Genomic DNA, 21,619 nt, shown 5'->3' with positions numbered 1-21,619 from the left:
GCTGTGTGAGGCTTCCCCAGGCAGCTGCGACTGGTGAAAGAGAGTGCTCCAAAAGTTTAAGCTCCAACTCCAAAAACTGTGAGTGTGCCTCTGGACAGCACTGTAAAAGGAAACCCTAGTTCTAGAGAGTAATGAAAATACATGGTGGAAGAGATGCCAATACCTGAGAAAGACAGCAGAACTAACCCATTGTTCTTTCTTGCTGAAATGCTGGTATTTCACACTAGCTGCTGTGATAAGCAGGTTTCTAGCACTGTTAATCCCATTTCACTGCTTAGAGTGGGGATTGGTTAACTGAGTGAAAGAAAATAAATATACTTGAGCTGGTATTCAGAACTTCACTGTAGGACTTGACAAATAAAAACTACTTGGCAAGAGAAAGGGAAGTAAAGAGAAAAAAGAACTGTGTCCTCTGTTGGTTTCAATTAAAACCCTGACCTTCAACTAAGGCATGAGTTTAAAACCCTGCAGTGGGGGTAGCGTTATCTGTTAGGACAGGCTTTACCTTGGCAATAGCACAAGGTCTGCAGCCCTGCATTTCATGGTTCCTGAACTTTTCACACTAACCATTTAAAATACTACTGCTGTATCTCTCAGGTAGTTTATTTTCCAGTTGATAGGTAGAATGAGATCAGCCATACTTACATTTTGGTGGTCTCCCTGTTTTCTTCAGAGGGTGAGGGGGAAATGCTGGTAGTCCTTAATAGACATAGGAGATCAAAATCCCAGAAGAAAAAAGCAGCTGCCCAAGACAGTCTTACCCATGTCAACATTCCCTTCAAAATATAGAAATAATGATGTTCAGTGGAGGCCATAGGTTCCGATGAAGTTTTTCTGTCCATAAAGATCATATTCCTTGTATAGAATGTAGTCTTTCAAGCAGTTTGGTAGTGGAAGGAAGGTCATGAAGACAGGACAACGGAGACGCAACCGGCCCATGCATTCCCGTATCTTCAGACGACAAAGATGCTTCAGAGAGCGAGGGTTTGCTAGGAAGGAGAAGGCGAGACTGATATTAATAAGTTACTAAATTTTATTCAATTTATTTATTTGACCCTCTGCTACCTTTCAAAAGCTTTACTCTCAATGTTGCTGCATATTCATTCTGTGAATAGACAGATAAAGTAAAAGTGGCTTTCTCTGACAACAGGACCTGTCGGGATCGAGCTCTTTTACCTCAGCCCATACATGCCCCAGTCACAATTGCAATCATTGGCAGCTACATTAAAAGATGTCTTTTCATTTAGGTCAATGCAAGTTTAAGTAGTAAATCTGGGGAATATATTTTTAACCCCAAACAACTGGTGCCAGTTTTCTCTTAACCTGAAGAAGCTACTAAAAGTAACATTTTGAGTTAACTACTACTTAATCGTCATATAAACCAAGAGGACATAGAGTTAATCCAGACTGGAATCAAAACACTCAATTGAAAATAGTGATTTATTAAAGTTGAGGCTGGAGGGAAAGCTTTTCTCCCTTTGAAGAGGATCGTATTGTCTGCATTGTAATTAAGGTTTCCAAGTGCTCTTTCTAGATAAGTTGTGCAGTTATTGTCTATCAGACTTCTGAGAGAATCTACACAGGCTGATTTTTTAAGACATCTCTGACTGTCAAAATATTAATTTTGGCCCAATAAGGATCAAGAAAAGCATCATTCTGAGGGAAAGAAAATGAAAGCTAAGCCACTACAAACAAAAAAAGGCCGCAATTCCAAACCAGCTTGTTTGTCGTTTCAAATGTGAACATCAGATACTTACTTAAAATCAAATTAATGTCTGGCCAGAGTTCCTGTTCTTTGAGAACTGCTTCAAGCTTCCAGCAGATATTAACGTGATCGACATAATCTAACATCACTCGCACTACTTTCCCAGACAGATGCTTCAACCATGACAAGGTTATCACTTCACAAAACTGATGGGAACAGAATGTTTAAGAGGATATTATTCAGGACTCCTGTTAATTACTTCTGGACTAGATCAAAAAATGAATTTAAGCAGCTCTATATTTGGTAATAAAGTGCTTTAAAAGAAGCGCTTTTGCTCCCTAAGTGGAATTTAGACTTGTGTCCCAGTGTGCTGAACCAGGGGACTCACCAGCCCAGGGCACACCACACCCCCTTTCAGGTGAAAGAAGGGTTTATTAGGTTGAAGTGGACTTTACAAATGGCCAAATAATGACACTGACAGGACGCTCTCAGAAACTCTTTAGGGTGGTCCAGGTTTGTTAATTCTACTGTGCTCATTGTGGCAGCTCCAGGGGGTCCTTACAACAGCTTCTAGTGTCAGTGTTCTGATACGAGACAACCCAGCAAGCCAGCCTGCAGGGCTTCCGCAGCACAGGCAAGACTGCCCTGGAGCACAAATTCTGTGCTGATCATATATTTGTAATTATATATATTTATAATATATAAATATATATATTTGGTATTTTATATATATAGTTATATATATACATATAATTAGCTATGTTCTCACAATTCAAAAACACTGTCTGTGATCACTTGCTGTCATAAACCAGGCCTTAGGGCAGCATCTATTTATTTTTAGACTTGTCTATCCTTACCCTTCTGTGTAACTGTCTCACAGTTTCAAAACTTCTTTTTCTGACACTGCATTAAGCAAATTTTCATTTTGTTTTAGGAAACAGTAAAACAACATACGAGGCCAGCTGATACACTTACCATTGTATCTTTGATAACAGTAGAGGTCCATCCATCAGTCACATACTGGGAATGCGCGCTCTTTCCCCGAGGGCAGTCGAAGCAGCTGTGCACATCGTACCCATAGTTCATCAGCATTCTTAACATGACTTCATCTTTCAGAGCGTACTGCAGAGCTGATGGAAAATGCGTTGTATTCACTCGGCAGAAGTAGTTGACGTTAGCCCCGTGTCGGAGCAGTAGGTTCATTAACTCATAGTTGCCCATCCTCAAAGCTATTTGGAGGCAGTTGATGGGATCTTGGTTTGGCAGGGCTCCAGCGTTCAACAACAACTGTGCTGAACAGATATCCCCGTTGGAAACGGCAAAGTACAGTGCTGATTTGCGGTGGTCATCGTAGCCTTTGCGAACTCTTTGAGCCAGCATGAAATTGGCATCAAAGCCAGATTTAAGGAGAAACTCAAGGCACTGAGGATGTGCTCCTGCTGCTGCTGAGTGAACTGGACTTATCCCACTTTCCTTAATGGCATCAAAATTAGTAACTGGAACTAAACGTTTTAAGGCTCTGAAAAATGAAAAAGAAAAAAAAAAATCTCAGAATCTTAAATCTACTGGTTCATCCAGCTCAGTCTTTGAATTTCTCTGTGTTGCTGGGCTTCAGAATTCATCATGACTTTATATAATTGTCTTAATCTACAAAATGGGTACCATGGTGTGCTGCACCTCTGCATCAACTTCAACTGCTGACAATTAAATTGTTAGCCAGCAATGAATAGTGACTTTACACCTGTTATTCTAACATACTATTACTCATGATCAAACCAATTCCTTGCTAGAGGAATAATGACTCCTTCTCTGTAGAAGCTTTTCCTGAATGTCAAGTGCACAGTGTTATTGCTTAACCTACAGGAACCAGGAAAGTAATAGAGTACATGATCATGTGAATACGTATGATATATAATTTAATATTTACAATACATATAAGTTTGAAAATAACAATATTAACAAAGGAATTAAGACTCCTCAGATTTTTAACTATGATGCAACATGCCTAGTATCGAATATTTTTCTTCATTTACTGGTTGCAATTGTACCCTAATTAATTTTCTTGTTTTTAAAAGAGGGATAACCCTTATTCCCCCAGTCTCTTAATTTCCTACATTTAACTTCCGGTGCTGGGCTGGAGATAAGCCATACCCAAAGGGACTAAAGATGTCCAAGAACCTCAGCATCAGCCTGGACTGTGTGACTATTTGTGACAAGTGCCGAAATGCTACAGGAATTAGTGGGTTCATGCTAAAATGATGAAGATTTTGTCCTGACTGGTCTCTTAAATTCAGATACTGAACACTCACATTTACATGTTCAAAAAGAATTCCTTCTACAAAGCTACAGGTGTTCTGTCTGCTCTGAATAAGGAAGAACTAGTGAAATCAATACTCCTGGTGTCACCATTACTTGATTTTTAAGAATATTTACTCACAGAAAGTGTCCTCTATATGCAGCTCTGTGGATTGGCAAATGACCCGAGTGCTTTGGTACATTAGCATCAGCCCCATATTCTAGCAAAAGACTCAGAGAGTCTGGATTTCCTCCTCCTGCTGCTTCAAATAATACAGAAGCACAGTCCATTGCCTGTGAAAGAACATCCGCACCTGGAAAGAAGCATCAAGACATGTTGTGACCAGAAGGTTACGTCTGCAGCGTAAATATTATTGCATATGAGCATTTTGTCATTACAGGGTCGGGGAAGGAAGGTCAGAGGGAAAGGAGAGAAAGGTCAGGGGAGGGAAAGATCAGGACTACGCAACTTCTCTGCATAACCTGGTCCAATGTTCAACCACCCTCACAGGAAAACTGCTTATGATCAGTTAGAATTTGCTGGATTTCAAGACAGACCTTCACCCCAAGCCTTCTCTTCCTATAACATCCTATATAATAAAGTCTCACCTTTTTGCAACAAGAGCTCCATAATTTCTGTATGTCCAATCTGTGCAGCCAGCGCTAGAGGTGTGAGCCCGTATCCACTGCGAGGGTCAGGATCTGCTCCGGAACGAAGGAGAAGCTTCACCAGATCTTTCCTGCCTAGCCTGGCTGCCTCATGTAAAGCAGTCCTCTTGTGGACACACTGCAAATTCACTTTTGCACCAGAATTAATCAACAACGAGGCAATCTCATATGAATCTTGTTTAATTGCTGTAAAACAGTAAGTGAAGTATCAGCTGGAATGTTATTCAACACTATTCTAGGCACTGTGGCTTCCTGTTATGTGGTAGCCCCAGAGAGCTTGAGCTGTTCCAGGCAGCGCTATTTATACACTGGGAAATGTCACACCACACTGAAAGGTTTAACTTATCAACAGGTCTGTTGTTTGTTTTCAGGATAAATGTATATATATTATAGTTTAATTATATATTATGTAAATACATATTACATTGTATTATATATGAATTTCTATAATGTTACATATTATAATTTTATTTATTATAATAGTATATATTATACAAATGAATGATTCTATAGTAAGCTCTTTTTATCTCCATAATCCTCTATTGCATCTGGTAATGCAGCAGAATGCAACTTTCCTTGCCACCAGATGGAGATCATGCACAGGGACTTGGTGTGGGTCAGGACCTGGCCTGCTCAGAGGCTTTATTTAATCTCCGTAAGCAGTTACCAAAATACAAAACAGTTTGAAATGACTGACAAACACCTTCTTAGCTTAATACGCCTGATCTGTTAAGTCACTAAGGATCTTAAAAAAGTAATCTGATTTGGCTTCAGTGAATGAAATGAACAGGCAACACCTTTCACTCCTGCTCTCTTTGATCTTCCAGGCTGCACAGGCTAAGAGAGCAAGAGCCCTTGGCCGAGGCAGATGAGGCCAAGAAGCCTCATGTGCCCCAGGTGGCTGCAGTGCCCTTGGCTGCACACTATAACCCCTGCTGTCCCTTGCCTGTAACCTACACGGCCACTTCAGATGAACCCCGTGCATCCCCTTCTTGGGGGATGATGCACTTAAATGCGGTGCACTTGGAAAGCCTGAATCTCAAACTCTTTGCAGTTGAGGGATGGAAAATAGGAGGCATTCAGAGCTCCCTGCATCGGACAAGAGTTTGGAGATAGATTTTTAGCTTCTCTTAGTTCTACGTTTCCCATACTTCAGTAGCCCAATAAGGATAATACTTTCATTAATAAATAATGCTAAGAACTCTGCGGCGGCAGGCTCTAACATGGAACTGTCAGCCAGTTTAAAACCTTGATACAGCCTAAGAAAAACAGGCAGGGGCAGATGCATTCAATACCGAGATTAGCAAAAGATTTCAGATACTCAAGTCAACCACGTCAAACTCAAACTTAAAACATGTAATTATAACCTCGACTCACTCCCTCACTTCACCACCCCTAAATACAGTATTCACCTATAACTAAAGCAGAATCTCCCACTTCATTCTTAGCATTGGGATTACAGCCATTGAGCAGGAGAAAGCGGACATTGTCTATATGGCAATTTCTTACTGCCACCAAGAGAGGTGTTTCCCCTTTTAGAGTGGTCTGTTCCCACGTACTGGCACGGCAGGCTGAAATAAGAGAAAATTAAAACACATTTGAAGTTAGGTCATTCATCAAACCTGACTTTGAAAAACTTTTTGGTGGAAAACTACAAGGACTACATACCTTTCAAAGTTATTTCAAGGATGTTCTTTTTCAGCTGTGCTGCAGCTTCATGCACAGGAAGCCAGCCTTGCTGATCTGCTTCTTCAAAAGCAGAACTGTGCTTCACCAGCTTCATCAAGGCCTCTTCTTGGCCTGTGACATTTTAAGACAGATACATATCCCATTTCTCATCATAAAACAATATTCAGGCAACTAATACACTGAGTGCCACTTATCCCATCAGTGCATCTAGAATAAACAACTTACTTTGTCATGGTTTACAATAAAGGAACAATCAATGATTTATATTGACTCAGAGCACCTGCTTTTCCATTCAAGTCTTGGTTTCTTGACTCTTACTCCACTAAATATCTCTGTAACTGCTTACTAGGACATGTGTAAAGATGGGACTGCAGGTTTCCCACTGCTAGACAATTGTCCTAACAACTGTACTCATCGATTACGTATCTTTGTGACTCAGTATATCGATTATACCACAAGAAGCAGAAGTTTCAGAAGGGCAGACAAAGAGCATCTCAAAGGAATACGCTCTATTTTGACAGAAGGAACAATTCTAAAATGCTGTTCAAGTTGAGAAGGGAATTTAATATGAGTATCTCATAAAATGGAATGCTTTTAGGAAGCATTCACTAACTGGGGGCCTTGCCATCCTGCTGTTGCCTGGTATTGTCCTCCGATTCCAGGAGATGAAGCACTGGAATCTAAGAGAAGTAAGATTTGAATTCACCTTATTACCATGATCCTATCTATTAAGTTAGCCTTCAGGGTCCCATCTTTAGTTGCATTACTCTTCCCAAGACTATATAAAGAAAAACTGCACTGAAATGCAGGCACTGCTCAACAATGCAATTCCCAAGGGATTTCTAGGGTACAGACTTAAGACAGGGTATTTGTACTTAACTGCCCGAATTGCTGCAATTATCTTTCCACGTTCTTCACTTGCAAAATCCTGGAAACTGCAGAAACAAAAGAAACAGAGTGAGATGTAAAAATTAGTGTGAAGTTCAGGATATAATTATACCTGAATTTAAATACTCAAGTCTAGACTACACGTTAAGATTTCTGTAAGTTATGTAGGTTTTGTCAGGGCTTAACACACAAACCACTTTTTTGCTGGTCTTCCCCTGCTGCCAGAAATATTGTATCTTTCACACAAAGGTCAAAAATTAAATACTAAAATGAGGAAAAGATACTGCAGCAACCTGTATTTACATCACATACTTATCTTCTTCATAAGGCCTTGTACTCATTTAGATATTGAGGTGAAACACCACCTCAAAGTTTCATACACTCCATATTTTTGAGGAAAGGGATATACTTTTTCAGGAAGAACTCAGAACAAGTGAGCTACCGGTGGTTTCCAGTCTCCATGAGACAAAGACAGAGCAATACAATGTACAGAAGCACAAAGGAAAATAAGCCAGCTTATTACATGCTTATAAGAATGCCAAGAAAACACCCAAAATAGAAATAATAACTTATTACCTTTCATCCTCTGCGGCACTGTGACTTGTTTCAATTTTGTGCCTATCTTGTAAGCTTTCCTGAATAGCTTGTTGGGTAGGGATTTCATCATCGGGATCATCATCGAACACATATACAGAATTATACATGGTAAATCAGCACAGCTTGAATCCTTTTCTGTAGGGAAACACTGCTTTTTAACTGGAAGCAGATTTTAAATCTTCAAGTTATATCTGGACTAATAGAAGTAGCAATCATTGCTTAGGTATCAAGAGAAATTAAATATAGTTTAAAAATAAATGAATCTGAACTTCTCCACGTCAAGCTCCAGCCTTCTCTCACGTATTTAAGTTTGCGCTGCAAAGAGCTATTCTATTTAGAACAGAGTAAAGGTTTTCTATTCCAGTAGCATGCGCTAGCTTTTATCTCAATTCCACAAACTGAACACACAGAATAACTACTTGTTTTGGCATTACTTATTAGAAACCAACAAAAACAAGTAAAACTTAGTTTTCAGATAAATGGTTGTTCTCTCTTAGGTCTTTGAGACACTGAAATACAATCACAAGTGTGCTCTGATTTTTCTTTAGCAGGAAAACAGATGCGCAGGAAAACCTGGATCTTTTTTTAGTTTGTTCACAGCAGACCTGGAATTGAAGGCCAAGTGAAGAACACGATTTTTTTCAATAATAGCTATTGTTCAAATTGTTTGAACGAAGATATCGCTAGGGCCTTATCTTGTAGTCAGGAAAGTACTGTAGATTTGTGCTCTTGGGCACATTAACCTTACAACTGAAATGACATGAAACTCCATGCTTGAAAAAAGACCAACTTTGCCACCTTAGGTAGATACTCTACAGGCATTTAGAACAGACAAATTTAGTGTTGCATTCTTTATCAATTCATGCCTTTTTTTCTAATATTTGTAAGGGATATATACGTAAAATACTGCAACAATACATACCCAACTGCAGACAGAAATAAAAACACTCGCGTAACCACAACCAAGATAATTTTAAAAACAAAAGCCTAAGAATAGCATTAGTTAAAAAGAAAAGTTTGCCAAATTGAAAGGATTCACTTAAAAGCATTTTTACTCTTTAAGGTTGTAATACAAACAACAGAGCTTAGCAATAAATCCCACTGTTGCTATTTTTTAAGTCTAACAATCCAATAAATCATTAAAAGTACAATATTTGTACATGTGCACAGTTCCATGCATAAGCAGTCACTGGTCTTATGTATATTCAGCTATAGGCTATTATAGATGAAAATCATAGATGTTGTTAGGCTCAAACCTCTCATCTGTTTTACCTTATCAAAACTTCCACTGCTGTCTTTCAAGAGAGTTGGCCTGAAAAAAAACCTACCAAAACTATAAAGCAAAGTAAAATGAAATTAGTAAGTAAACCAGAAAGCAAATGAATAAATAAGCAAAATCAATAAGCAAAGCAAATTGAAAGAAGCTGTCAACATGTTACTTACAAAGGCTGGAATAATTCTAGAAATGCTTAAAGTTGAGCAGCAGTAATTCATAGCAAACCTGTATTGTTAATTTGTTACCTGATCCACACAACGTGTGAGCGCAAGGCTTTGCTCTGTAAGGGCAGATGTAGTAAAAAAGAGAAATACATTAACAAAACATACAGACAAGTAACTGTTAGTGTCTGATTGTACCTGTAGTACAATGAGTATATAAACTTTTTTAAATCTAGACTATTTCTTTTTCATAAAAAGACTACTAATATTCCTATGAATTGAGGAAACATACTGGTTTTCCTTACCTTCTGAAAGAAGGAAGACCTCACACTTGGAAGAAGTGATTATTAAGTTGGAAGTGATATTTTCAGGATTGAAAATGATCTCAGCAGAGCCTAAGTCCATTAATAGCTCACTATAAATACCCGATCATAAGATAGTCTGGGACTTTCTCCATGTCTCTTTCATACAGGTTAGTTATGTTTCATAATCATACCTGATAAATGGTATAAGCAAAGGAAGGAAATAAAAGACCAGTTTCTTCGTAACAATACTCGTTAAAAGTTTTTGGAATGAGAACTTAAGCGCTGTAAGTAACTATAAAATAACTACTACATTTCAGAAAGAAAATCCTTCAGTGCTTTCCCAAGAGAGTAAACTGCAGGTATCAGTAGGAGCTTATTTTAAAAAGTCAGATAGTGTAAAAAGAAACGCTGAAACCAATGAAAGTAAACATAAACAAACAAATAAACCAAGCAAGAACTCTAATACAAAATAGTGTTTCCAACTGCTTAGTCACAGTTCCCATATTAATAGAAATGCAAACAAAACATAAACATAGAGAGTTTTTAAAGGGAAAAGCAGAGTTTCAGAAAGACAGATCGATGGTGAAAACTTACACTGTTGCAACGTTATTAGCAGGGAAATGAAGGACATAGCTGCCTAGTTATAATAGTGAGAGTAGGATGGAGTAAGACATTCCTGTGCTTAATTTACTCCTAGTGTATTTTACTGTCTTGGTTTCAAGTGGAATGGAGTCACTTTTCTTCCTAGTAGCTGGTATAGTGTTGTGTTTTGGATTTTGAATGAGAATAATGTTGATGTTTTTAGTTGTTGCAATGCAGTCAAGGACTTTTCAGCTTCTTGTACTGGCCGGCCACCAAGAAAGCGGGGAGTGCACAAGAAGCTGGGAGGGGACAGAGCCAGGACAGCTGACCCCCACTGGCCAAGGAGGAATTCCATGCCGTATGACAGCACGTTCAGTAAATAAAACTGGGGCAAGCTGGCTGGGTGAATCGCGGATCACAAACTAGCTGGGCATCAGTCAGCCGGCGGTGAGCAGTTGTGCTGTGCATCACTTGTTTGGCATATTATTGTTATTGCTATTATTTTCCTCCTTTTCTGTCCTATGAGAGTCTTTTAATCTCAACCCGCAAGCTTTACCTTTTCTTTTTCCGATTCCCTCCCCGATCCCACTGGGGGCAGTCAGTGAATGGTCGTGTGGTGGCTTCAGCTGCTCACAGGTTAAACCACAACACTTAGGAGAGATCCTTATAAAGAAATTATGATGGTTGTGTCTGAATGCAAGGTGGAAACAGTTCTTTGCCACACAAGATCTATCATTACGGAGAATTCGTAATTTATTCTTCACAGAAACTGTTTGCAAAAAAAAAAATCCTTAAAAAAATCAGAATATCTGAATTAAATCCCGAAAGGATGAACTTGCTGAGGAAGGCAGGTGTCAGAAGTTCCTCCTATAGATAGTTAAGAGGTTGCTCACACTGCAGTGTTCACTGTTGTTATGACAGAACATAGGCTACATAAAAGTCCTAAAATATCCTAAAATTTACGACCTACTAGCTTTCCACTCAAATGACTCAGCACTCTTAATGCTTCAAGTTCATTAGCTGTAATGTTTCTCTCAGAAAGTGCAGGCAACTTTCAGTTTCTATTAAGATGTATTTGGTGATACTCAAGTAACACATTAAATTGCTGCTTACACATTAATAATATTACCAAAGGATAAAATCCTAATTGTATCTTTGACAGATTGTAAAGATGTTAATAATAATAATACATACTTATTTAAGACAAAACATTGAGGATGAGAAATATGAACATGACCTTTTTTAACATTAAAAAGCCCAGATGTTTCTTTTACACACCACATTCCACTTCCTCTGTAAGCCAACGAAAAGAATGGGAACTTGTGAAGTCTCTATCTGAACTGCCCAGAGTTAGTCATCCAGCTGGCAGAGCAACGCGACCCCTCGCTTGATCCAGTGTTGAACTGGTTTATCCGTGTTAAGTGTCAAAGCAATGACGAAGTTAGTAGAATGACCAGTAGTAGACAAGACTCCTTTACGCTCACTTGTCTTGTAGAGCGGGCAAATATACGCATCAGATTTCTTTATGTTCGACTTTGCAGCTTTAAAATAAACCCCAGAAGAATATATTACATGCCGTAAAACTATAGAAACAACCTATAAACAAATACTAAGCATTTATGGTAACATCCTTAAAGCTAAACAAAAAAGCAAAATTACTTTGTGAGTAATGTAATACAATTATTTGGCACTTTTTGTGTTTTCTGGTGTGGTTTGTTTTATTTTTAAGCCCAACTAATTTAATTACAAATCGTTTCCAGGCATTGGTGTCCTTCCGCGATTCTACCACCTTTGTGATCATACAAAGAGATGCTAAAATCTGAATAGTTACACAGAGCACAGTTTATACATGTGTTTTTAACAGCTTGAACTTGAAATAATTCTGGTCCAGCAGCCACAGAATCTAGCTGCAATTCAAATCACCTGAGAGCCAACAACACATTATTATAAACATCTGCGGGGAGAGATACAGGACTCAGATGAGATGATACTGAGTCAAGCTAGCAGGGCTAATTTTTAGTGTAAAAGCCAGAGGCCAGATGCACATGAATTCTGTGAACTTTTGGGTACTTGGGTGAGGGCAGGAATATTGATCTTCAGTAAAACAGGAATTCACTGTTGCAATTTCTTGTTGAATAGCTCACACTTCACAGAAATTATACTCACTTGGTTTTATCCAAATGATTGGCATCATATCAAAGAGCAATTTGGGATACTGCTCAGCTAACGTTCCCCTAGGGAGAGAAAGCAACAAAGTAACCATTTGTGGATTGATGTCAAACCAAAGAGGGGTTTTGGTGAGTGTTTTCTTGTAGCTGCTTGCTTGCAGTTGGGGGGGAGGGTAGGGGTTCACTCCATTTTCCATGCATGAAAGAGCATTTAATTTGGTGTGTTATTTCAATAATGTGAAAAGTATCCCTTAAAATATTTACAGAAATCTTGTATAAGCACCTAAGAAAGCTTTCCAGAACCATAATAGAACACTTTGCTACTGACTTGGTTCTGTCCCAGCGAGCTCCATTTAAAAATAATCCACGGATATAAACGCCATCTTCTGGTGCAGTATCAGCAGTATCCTGAGGAATAACCTACAAGAAGTAAATGTTCCATGTTATTAAACCTTCATAGCTGTTTGCTTTTTGAGGCATTATGCCAATAGCCAATTTTCAGAAGATCAACCAAAAATGGGAACAATACGCTTACATTTTATTTCTACTTTTATACCGAACTATGAAGATAGATTTCTGTGGGTTTGATGATTACCTTTACTACTGGCTATAAGTAGTTATAAGGCTTTAATCACTCAGATAAATATTTATTCTGTAGTTTATTTTCATGAGTAGAGGTCCAGGTCCAATGATAGTACAACTCTTAATATACCTCTTTTACGGATGCTATTTAACCTGCCTCCTTAGCAAATAATTAAATGTTTGTCTTCAAATTGCAGTAAGTTAGTTCCAAAATGAACTCTCCAGTCAGGATTTACTTACTACATCTCACTGCAACATCAGGATTCAAAGTAATAAAATATGCGTTTATTATTTATCTCTACCTGAAATTCATATCCCAGAAGGTCAATAGGGATCCTGTGCTTCCTAGCATAGTTTTGCATTGCTCCAGTTAGGAAAGCTTGAGGAAAATAGAATCCTGACAGCCAAAAAACTGTGGGCTTTCCTAATTCATACCAATCCTGGAAGGAAGAAAACACATTCAATAGTTAGAAAGGGACAAAACCCATCTAGTTTGACCATTTTCTACGTAACTGTACTCAGAAAATCTAAGCAAAATCTAGCACTCCTTTTCCCAATAATCTTTTAACATAAGGGACAAATTATACAAAGAAGTAGATTAAATAATTGTTAGTACCTCCTTTTGTACACTACCTGTAAAAATTTCAGCCTTTCTAGAAAATCTAGAATATAGCTCCCCAATGGTTTCAGACTTGGGTATGAACATTTTGCCCAGTTCTCAGGAACCTTTCCGATAAGCAGACTCCCACACAGAGCCTCCAGTTCAGCATCCATAACAACCAGTCCTTTAACGGCTTTCTTCAAGTTAATCAGCGTAATACAAATCCTTCGGATTAAACTAGAATTAAAAAACAAAACAAAATTTTCACAGCTTCCACGTGATTTATAAAATGCAACATTCTCACAGGAAATAAAAAAACAACTAGATTATAGAACCATCTATAGAACTTGTATAGCTGCTATATAACTGTGTGATCAGCCACATCTGTAAAGTCATGGATTTGTGCATTTGTGCCTATTTAAGACTAAGAACAGTTTAATAAATTATTTTGTTATCTTTGGTATTGTCTGTATTGTTTGGCAAGAGGATAAATTTGGAATTCCAAATGTATACACCATACACTAGATGAAGAGAAAAAGTTTAGACAGAATGAAGAGCTGAGTAGGGAACAAAGGAAAATTTGGGAGACTGGAAGCCAGAGAACATTATTAAAAGTTTAGGAGAAAATTAAGTTGGAGACACAAAGAGACAAATAGAAAAGGACAGAGAAAACCAAGGAAGAAATAATGGAGAAGCAGGCAAAGATAAAGAAGAAAAAGAAGAAACAAAGTCAAAAGAGAGACTGGGGACCCAAAGAGAAAAATAAAGGCGACTAAGTTGGTAATACTACGAGAATAATTGTGAAAAACAGGTGTAGGAAGAAAGGCATCAATAAAGGGGGAATAAAAAGAATTTAAAACAGAAGCATCTGCGACAACAAAGAAATGAGCAGAAATATTTCCACAATCAAGGAAAAGTTTTCATGAACTATAACTGTGTGTGTACTACAGCTTCAAGGCCCTTTACCCTACAGGTCAGAAATATTAAAAAAATAAAATGTAATTGAATATAAAGACAGTGAAAGAGAAAGTGAAGTTAAAACAAAAGGGGAAGGAATAACACACTAGTAAAAACTTCTGCAAATGGAATTATTTCAGTTATTTAATTAAATATAACACACTTACTTGTTAAATCTTTCCATTTCTTGAACCAACACAGTGTTCATACTTTCTTCATATCTCACAGGATATTTACTTAGACAACTTTCAATGTCAAAATAATTAGGAAGCTGTAAATTTTGCAAAGAATTTAATATATTATTATGCATCACTACTAAAAACATGCAGATGTGGACAACTGCAGCCTAATGGATAGCATTAAACTTTCTGATGAGTATCAGCAATACAGTATTTAGTAGTTCAATCCAAATAAAAATTACGGTTATTTAAGTAATGCTTTTTCTTCTAAAAAGCACCTAGAATTCTTCGTATTGTGAAATGTTATTAGTAAGTCTCAATTTTATTCATTTAAACTTGTTCACATGAATAAATCACTGGTTCTTCCAAGTCGTGTTTGCTGTTTTCTCTCTCCTGTCTCTTATCTGTTTATTACTTTCATATTGTACTACATTCCTCCCAGGAGGCTTCTCTTCCAACATGAAATAAATTTGACACTGAAGATTCTAATTAAAGAATTTCGGCTTTGTAAAAAGACAAATCAGAGTCATTAGGGCAATACGATACCTTGCTGAGAATATCATCTGCAATTTCATAGAGAGTGCTGTCACCACCTCCAGAAGTTCCCTGAGTGCCTCCTCCTTGTGTTAGAAGCAGAGATTCAAAGAGGATCTTCGTTTCCTGAAGATCTTTTGAAATATTCACATTTTCATGCAAACCAAATATCTCTGGTTGCTGACTAAAGGGAAGACCCTAAGACAAAAAAAACCAAACCAACAAACATTTGCATGAGAGCGAGCGGTGTGCTCTATCAAAGTGCACCCAAGTCGTCTTTAAGAAGCCAAGTGAACAACTACCACTGAATTCAACTGAAGGAGGATAAGGACCTTAATGGTAGATATCTGCAGTGATAGAGCCATCACCTTATTTACAGAAAGCCATTTCCAAGGACTTCTCGATTATCTATGCTAGGTCCTTCTGTCTACTTACTGATTTCCTTTTCCCCCTCAGAAGCATTTCTAGATCATGGCAAGGATCATACGAGGATGGTAGGCAAGAAGCCAAGCACAGTTTCATGTGCTGCAATACTACCTCTTACACACAGGCCTTTGAGGATTGCCTTTTAGGACACCATCGTTGTAACAGTTCAAAATCTTGTTGCTATTTTTTACCTTAATAAACTGAATGTAGTCCTCATATGTGCCTTTCGGCGGAGCGTAATAGTTGCCGCTAGGAGAAAAAGTGTAATGAGGCTTTTCTATGATATCTGCATTACAGAAGTCATCCAGCATTGTCATCAGTAAACGCCTGTCCCAGTCGTCTGTCACTCGACCTCCGTAGTTGCACTCACCAGTCAGGTAAGAGACAGCTTCAAAAGGAACATGGCTGTATTCATTTATGAATAGCTGAAACAGAAGACATGAGTACTTTTAAAAGACTTGAAACGCCTGTAGAATAACATTGTGACCTGGAAGCTATAGTGCAGACAAAACGGCAGCTTATGCAGTTTTCTCCCTAAGTATTGGAAATGCAGATCCTGAAATCTTTTCTTCAGGTAAAATGACTCTTCAAAATAAAGAGGAGTTAGTAGTAAAAGCCTTTATGACTATCAAAATTAGTGAGTCATCCAAGCAATTCTTGAATTATTTACAAGTAGTTAGTTTTTCCAGCCTAAACCTTCTAGCTAGACACTTTTCTGTGTCATAAAGAAACATGCATTTCACACAATTTTTCTTCCCATCTTCAGAACCCTCTGATCTCTTTCATTAACTTCCTGATAACTCTTCCAGCTGTCCAGCCTCAACTTTCCTAATTCACTGTTTCAGCTCTCCTGACTCTTTCTACACAATGAGTGTTCACCATTTCATCTTAGGGAAGGAGAACAGTGTGAGGCTCAGTTTAACCGACAGCATACATGTAAAAATAAACAATTCCTCCTCCCAATCACAAACCCCACCGTAACAGGCAACTGACATGGTGTTACTTAAAGCACAGTGAGTATATATGACAATTTTAACTCTTATTATGCTCACAGATACTCATCATATTCCTCATGCCTGTATAAATCTAAATCTCATCAGGAACAGTTTTGCATTTTATTGCATTTGTAATTTTGAAAATATTTATGTGATTGACATTCCTTGCTTCTGTAGATGGACCAAAGTCATGAAAAATCAATAAAAAACTTAAACGTAAAGTACTTAAACGTACTGCCTCTTTTTGACTATCGGCTCATTCCTACGCTTTGTAAGATCAGAGTTAAAGTTAGCAGTAGATGATTTTACCTGCAACTGTCTGATACTGATGCGCAAGTCTGATTCATTAAATCCATAGGGTATATTCCAACCAAGAGGCCCAAATTTTCTTCTCTCCTGAACAAGGGCATGGAAGAAACAAATCCCAAAGAGCAGTTTCTCCCAAGCCTTTGAGAAAAACAAAACAAAAAAGTATTACACTATTGACTAGCCTATATGCTAAAATGCTCCATGTGATTACCACTCACCATCTAAAGTACAAATACATGCAACTATTATGTATGCTGGAGGTATTTGACTTGGGAACATATACACACACAGCTGCTACATTTGCAAGCATATTTAGCTAATTCTTATCCAGAGTTTATGCACACTCTATAACATGTGTGTTATATACATGTAATTTAACAAAGCCTACGAAATCATTTTAAATATTGCCATGTCAAATTACCTGGCAGAGGGATCGTCAATGAATCACCTTTATCATTGCAAAACCTAATCTCACAATCATAATAAAAATTTTAGCTTGTAATATTCACTGGACAGAAATCAGTATATATAAAGACTGAAAAACGGAATGAAACTGTCAAGAGAGAAGTATGTTACCAGCTCCTTTTCAGGGCATCCAGCGAAGAATGCGGGATCAGAAATAGGATCAGAAAGAAATGACTGCAGTAGGTTTAACCGGAGACCAGTTGGAGGTTCATTTGTCATCTTCACTCCGTTCTGCAGAATGGTTACTGGAAACTAGACATGAAAAATAGGAAAACTGCATTCAGAAGGTCCAAAATAGATGCTGTATTGTTATAACAATATATTGTTATTCTGTGCTTGTTATATAAACAATTATCTGTAAGATATTACACTTTAAACATCAAGAGCCTTCAAAAAAATTCTCAAGGGCATCAAAAAATTAAGACCCTGATTTAAACAACAAACCTATATGTTATGATGTTTTCAACAGCTTATAAATAAAATGCAAAATTAAATTTTTGAATTTATATGAAACAAAACCTTGGTGACAACATATGAATCAAAACCTTGGTGGCAACATAACAAGTTCTTAATTACATCTGCTGGTAAAGTGCAGTTCTATTCACTAGCCCACAAAATATCACACATCACAATGTCCAAATATTACATAAGACACTTGGTATTACTAAGTTTATAATTATTTTTTAAAATGCCTTTCTTTATTAATTATCTCTTCAACAGTTGCATTGTACTGCAGAGAAGTAGGATTTTTGAATATTTCCTAAAAATGTCATCAACTTTTCCTTTCCCTAGACAGAGAGAATTTGGCAACGCACGGACCTTTGGTGAAGGGTAACTAGTAAGCCAAAGCCTGAAGTCTGGATGACATTTTTCACTGTTAAACTCTTCACATATTTTCTCCAGTGTTGGCATCCAGGAGACAGCTAAATGGCAATTCTGTAAACAAACCCAGGTTCCTTCTTCCATTCCTTTTTCAATCATTTTTGCAGCTATAGGTCCTTGTCCTTGTCCTAATGAGATGGATTGAAACTTATCTCCAACCATCTCTCTGTCATTTGCAAATTTCAGGAGGCCTTGAACAGAAAATATAAGATTTTAGCATTTCTTTGTGATAAGTAAGTTACGTCAGAGAAAAATTAAGAATGTTTATTACTATTTTCTTAAAATGCACATGGTATAGCTTTGATAATGAGTGTAAAATGTATTCAGTTTAAGATACCAATCCCATTCATAGGGAGAGCACAATTTTACCAGTGTGACAGGGCACACTCAAACCTACTTGCACGAAGTGAAAAATGATCCTCATTGTATATTGAAAGGGAAATTCAGGTCCCGAATCTGAAAAGCTGTACTACGCTTTGTTTGTTCTTTCTGTGTATACTCACTGGACATGGGATCTGCTCCTGGAGACAGCACAAATATTAAAGGGACTGTCGAATTTGAATCTAAATAGCTCTTTGTTAGATCTAAAGGTGGTGGCTCTACAAATTTCTTCCCCAGTTTATCAGTTACAAATGTTGTTACAGCTGGAACAATCTGGTAAAAAAAGTAAACACAAACCATTAACAGAAATGAAACATTACAGCATATTTTATATACCATGTATTAGTTAAATTCCTATGCTACAGACACCTCTCTGCATTGCACAGATTCGAGACTAGTCTTGCAGAATGCTTCAGAAGCAAAGGTTTCAGCCCTTGCTGACACTCTCCTCCCCTTCTATTTTTTTCCTTACAGAAGGAACAGTAACACTTCTAGAAAAAAAGATAACATATATCACATAAACAATATTAGATTACACTAAGACTTTAATTCAGGCTTCACATGATGTGGAGGACCAGCAAAATCCCTCTTAGTAAATATTAATACAATTTTTTTTAATTAATTCTAAGGAGCAGTTGCAATATGTACTTTAAATCCTAACATTGATTGTTCCTAAAGTACATCTGATACAATTTGCTAAGTACACTAAAGACAGAATGTGTTAGAAGTTTGCCCTGGCTGTTCAAATAAAGAAATTTCATCTCTCTTTGCCTTGCAACCCTTTGTGTGAAAACACACGATCCTGGCCTGTGTATTTCTTCAGGCTGATATATCCTGTTCTGGTGTATACTACAGACTAAACATGAACAAGCACTTCAAGAAAACTAAAATAATGAGTGTAGTCTGGAAGTTGCACTAAATGACATCAGAGAAAAAACACCAGATGAACTTTGTGGTGTTTGCACTGCTCAGCTGGAAAATAAGAATAGCATTTAGTTTCTTCCTAAAATACAAGAAGGCATGAAGAACAGGTCAGTTATTTTAACAACCAGTGCCAACTACGCTACAAGTCATGGAACAGTTTACAAACACTAGATAACAGATCATTGTACCTTGTCTGGTCTTAGGCATCGAAGAATTATCATCTTTTGTAATTCATTCAATGTGCTATTCAATGGTTCTGGTAATGGAAAGCTTTGTGGCTCCTTGCTGTCATAAATTTTTTGCCATTCACCTACATTTTCAGAGATGTGACTCCTAATGAAAAAAAGCACTTTCAATTACTGTAAATGTCTGGAGCCTGTTTTCTGATGATTCTCAGCAGCCAATTTCTCAAATAAATTCTTCTAACAGAGCAGTGTTTCCACAGTCAGATTCAAATCCTCCAAATATTTGGACTCTGTCAGCAAGACTTTTACAGCCACACTGGCTCCAGAATTTAGGATTAAACTCTTTATAAACCCAGAATGAAATTCTGCAGATTTCAGGAGATCAGATTTTACCAGAAAAAATCCTCCCCCAGCACTGCAGTGGAATTTTGCTTCATTTACTTCCTTTGGCCTCCACTGACCCCCTTGAAATGTCGTTTCTCTACTATGGAGACATTAAAAAATAAAATTTTCCTCAGGAAACACCTTGAATAATTTAGGAAAATAGTTTAATTAAATAGTATTATAATTAGCTGACTGACTTAAATAAATGAAGCAAACCTAGGAACTGTTTTTACCATGTTGGCATTCGGGCACTGGTTTGTAAAATCTATAGGAAACATTTCTTTCTGCATGTTACATGTGCTTTGGTCAAAAACAATTAAGGCTAATTCACATCAACGTTCTACTATACCTCAGTCCTTTCAAAGCAGGGATTTCACTGGCATGACATAATTCATCCCAGCTCTTATCTGGTAGCCAAGATGGATCTGGATTCTTATACTTATTCTTGAGACCCACACCCCCAGTTAGAAAGAACATAAACTCTTGATGTTGTATTTCATTTTTAGCCCTGTATTTAAATAAAAAAATCAATAATATTCAGTTAGTGATATATAATCTTACATAACATAAAGAGTTATTTAAAATTAATTATACTTCACCGCTATTTAGCACTGCAGTAACAGCCAATATCAGATCTCAGCGTTCTATATAGATCAAAAACTGTACGGTAAAATTGACTGATTAAGACTACAGTAAAGGCTTTAAGAGATAAAAGGCACATTATTCCTGATTGTGACAGGCTTCATAGAAAATAATGGATTCTGGGAATACAGTAGCCTTACAAATTTGCTAGGGAAGATTTTTCTACATACAGATGTGTAAACACTGTAATTAATTAAGTCTGAATGTTATATATGTTATGTCATCAACTCCTTTTTCTGTTATAAGAAAATCATTACTTTCCATTCTTAAGAGAATTCAGAAAAATGAGCTTACATGAGCAGATTACAACATAGCAAAAACGAGAAGAGCAGCTTGTCCTTTTCAAACAGTGAACGACACACGTTACAATACAAATTGAATGTAAAGTGGTCATTTAGATATTGAAGTCGCTTCTCCAAAATTTTTGATTTGTTACTAAAAAGAAAAGAAGTCAGAAACTGTGATTTCAAAGTGAATAACTTAAGCAAACCAGTTAAGAAATCTAAATCTGTTTAAAGTTGCAGAGGAATCATATTAGGCCCACATGCTCCACAATGGATTTAGATGCCCATTTCCCCACATTTCAACTATATTCAATGCTCTGCAGTTATTTTATAAAGTCCCAAACAAAATAATGAGCAGAAATCTATTTGCCAGCTAGGTGGCGGCACTCATAACACTCATAATGAAGACTAATTGAGAAACAGACTTGACCTTTTCCGTAAGTCACATTCTTAAAAATACTTCAATAAAGAACAGGCTTACAGATCATTGTTTGCCTGAACAGTAACTAAAAAGAGCACTTATCTCATCAAGAAATCATATTTCATTTCAAAAA

At 37.2% G+C, this 21,619-nt stretch overlaps 2 protein-coding genes across 4 annotated transcripts in view; both read right to left on the bottom strand.

Annotated features, from left to right (window-relative positions):
• Nucleotides 1-645: 645 nt before the first annotated feature.
• On the bottom strand, nucleotides 646-9,654 carry ASB14 (ankyrin repeat and SOCS box containing 14). 3 transcript variants are annotated; one of them, XM_069865991.1, is made up of 12 exons: nucleotides 9,586-9,654; nucleotides 9,287-9,399; nucleotides 9,116-9,155; nucleotides 7,823-8,034; nucleotides 7,241-7,293; nucleotides 6,338-6,472; nucleotides 6,082-6,240; nucleotides 4,610-4,855; nucleotides 4,143-4,314; nucleotides 2,681-3,224; nucleotides 1,758-1,911; nucleotides 646-989 (listed from the first exon to the last, which is right to left on the bottom strand). In XM_069865991.1, the coding sequence occupies exons 4-12, from the start codon at nucleotides 7,948-7,950 to the stop codon at nucleotides 802-804; spliced, it is 1,779 nt and encodes a 592-aa protein (XP_069722092.1). In that variant the 5' UTR covers nucleotides 7,951-8,034; nucleotides 9,116-9,155; nucleotides 9,287-9,399; nucleotides 9,586-9,654; the 3' UTR covers nucleotides 646-801. The 3 variants fall into 3 exon arrangements, with proteins under 3 accessions (XP_069722092.1, XP_069722093.1, XP_069722094.1); XM_069865992.1 differs by lacking the exon at nucleotides 9,116-9,155; XM_069865993.1 differs by lacking the exons at nucleotides 7,823-8,034; nucleotides 9,116-9,155; nucleotides 9,287-9,399; nucleotides 9,586-9,654 and having other exon boundaries at nucleotides 6,338-6,469; nucleotides 7,239-7,293.
• A 1,308-nt stretch (nucleotides 9,655-10,962) lies between these two features.
• Nucleotides 10,963-21,619, bottom strand: part of DNAH12 (dynein axonemal heavy chain 12) — a 52,878-nt gene continuing 42,221 nt past the window's right edge. Inside the window, exons 59-73 of the mRNA XM_069865583.1 lie at nucleotides 21,076-21,216; nucleotides 20,489-20,647; nucleotides 19,759-19,903; nucleotides 18,769-18,919; nucleotides 18,203-18,456; nucleotides 17,495-17,635; nucleotides 16,919-17,056; nucleotides 15,806-16,039; nucleotides 15,201-15,386; nucleotides 14,643-14,746; nucleotides 13,551-13,755; nucleotides 13,220-13,357; nucleotides 12,664-12,755; nucleotides 12,334-12,401; nucleotides 10,963-11,708 (exon numbers count right to left, since the gene is read on the bottom strand). Of these exons, the coding sequence (XP_069721684.1) occupies nucleotides 11,518-11,708; nucleotides 12,334-12,401; nucleotides 12,664-12,755; nucleotides 13,220-13,357; nucleotides 13,551-13,755; nucleotides 14,643-14,746; nucleotides 15,201-15,386; nucleotides 15,806-16,039; nucleotides 16,919-17,056; nucleotides 17,495-17,635; nucleotides 18,203-18,456; nucleotides 18,769-18,919; nucleotides 19,759-19,903; nucleotides 20,489-20,647; nucleotides 21,076-21,216 (2,347 nt within the window). The 3' untranslated portion in view covers nucleotides 10,963-11,517. The remainder of the gene's footprint in view (nucleotides 11,709-12,333; nucleotides 12,402-12,663; nucleotides 12,756-13,219; nucleotides 13,358-13,550; nucleotides 13,756-14,642; nucleotides 14,747-15,200; nucleotides 15,387-15,805; nucleotides 16,040-16,918; nucleotides 17,057-17,494; nucleotides 17,636-18,202; nucleotides 18,457-18,768; nucleotides 18,920-19,758; nucleotides 19,904-20,488; nucleotides 20,648-21,075; nucleotides 21,217-21,619) is intronic.

This window comes from Phaenicophaeus curvirostris, chromosome 11 (assembly GCF_032191515.1).
Source record: "Phaenicophaeus curvirostris isolate KB17595 chromosome 11, BPBGC_Pcur_1.0, whole genome shotgun sequence".
NCBI lineage: Eukaryota > Metazoa > Chordata > Aves > Cuculiformes > Cuculidae > Phaenicophaeus > Phaenicophaeus curvirostris.
The sequence above is the reverse complement of the archived record's forward strand: the minus strand, read 5'-3'. Positions and strand labels throughout refer to the sequence as shown.

What these genes read in the sequence shown, in the direction of transcription:
- ASB14 (XM_069865991.1), bottom strand. Translation starts at nt 7,950, where the DNA reads ATGTATAATTCTGTATATGTGTTCGATGATGATCCCGATGATGAAATC. An exon ending in AGTGCCGCAGAGGATGAAAG is followed by an intron (nt 7,294 to 7,822) that starts GTAATAAGTTAT and finishes TTGTTTCTGCAG; the next exon opens with TTTCCAGGATTTTGCAAGTG. An exon ending in AGACATTAATTTGATTTTAA is followed by an intron (nt 990 to 1,757) that starts GTAAGTATCTGA and finishes TCTCCTTCCTAG; the next exon opens with CAAACCCTCGCTCTCTGAAG.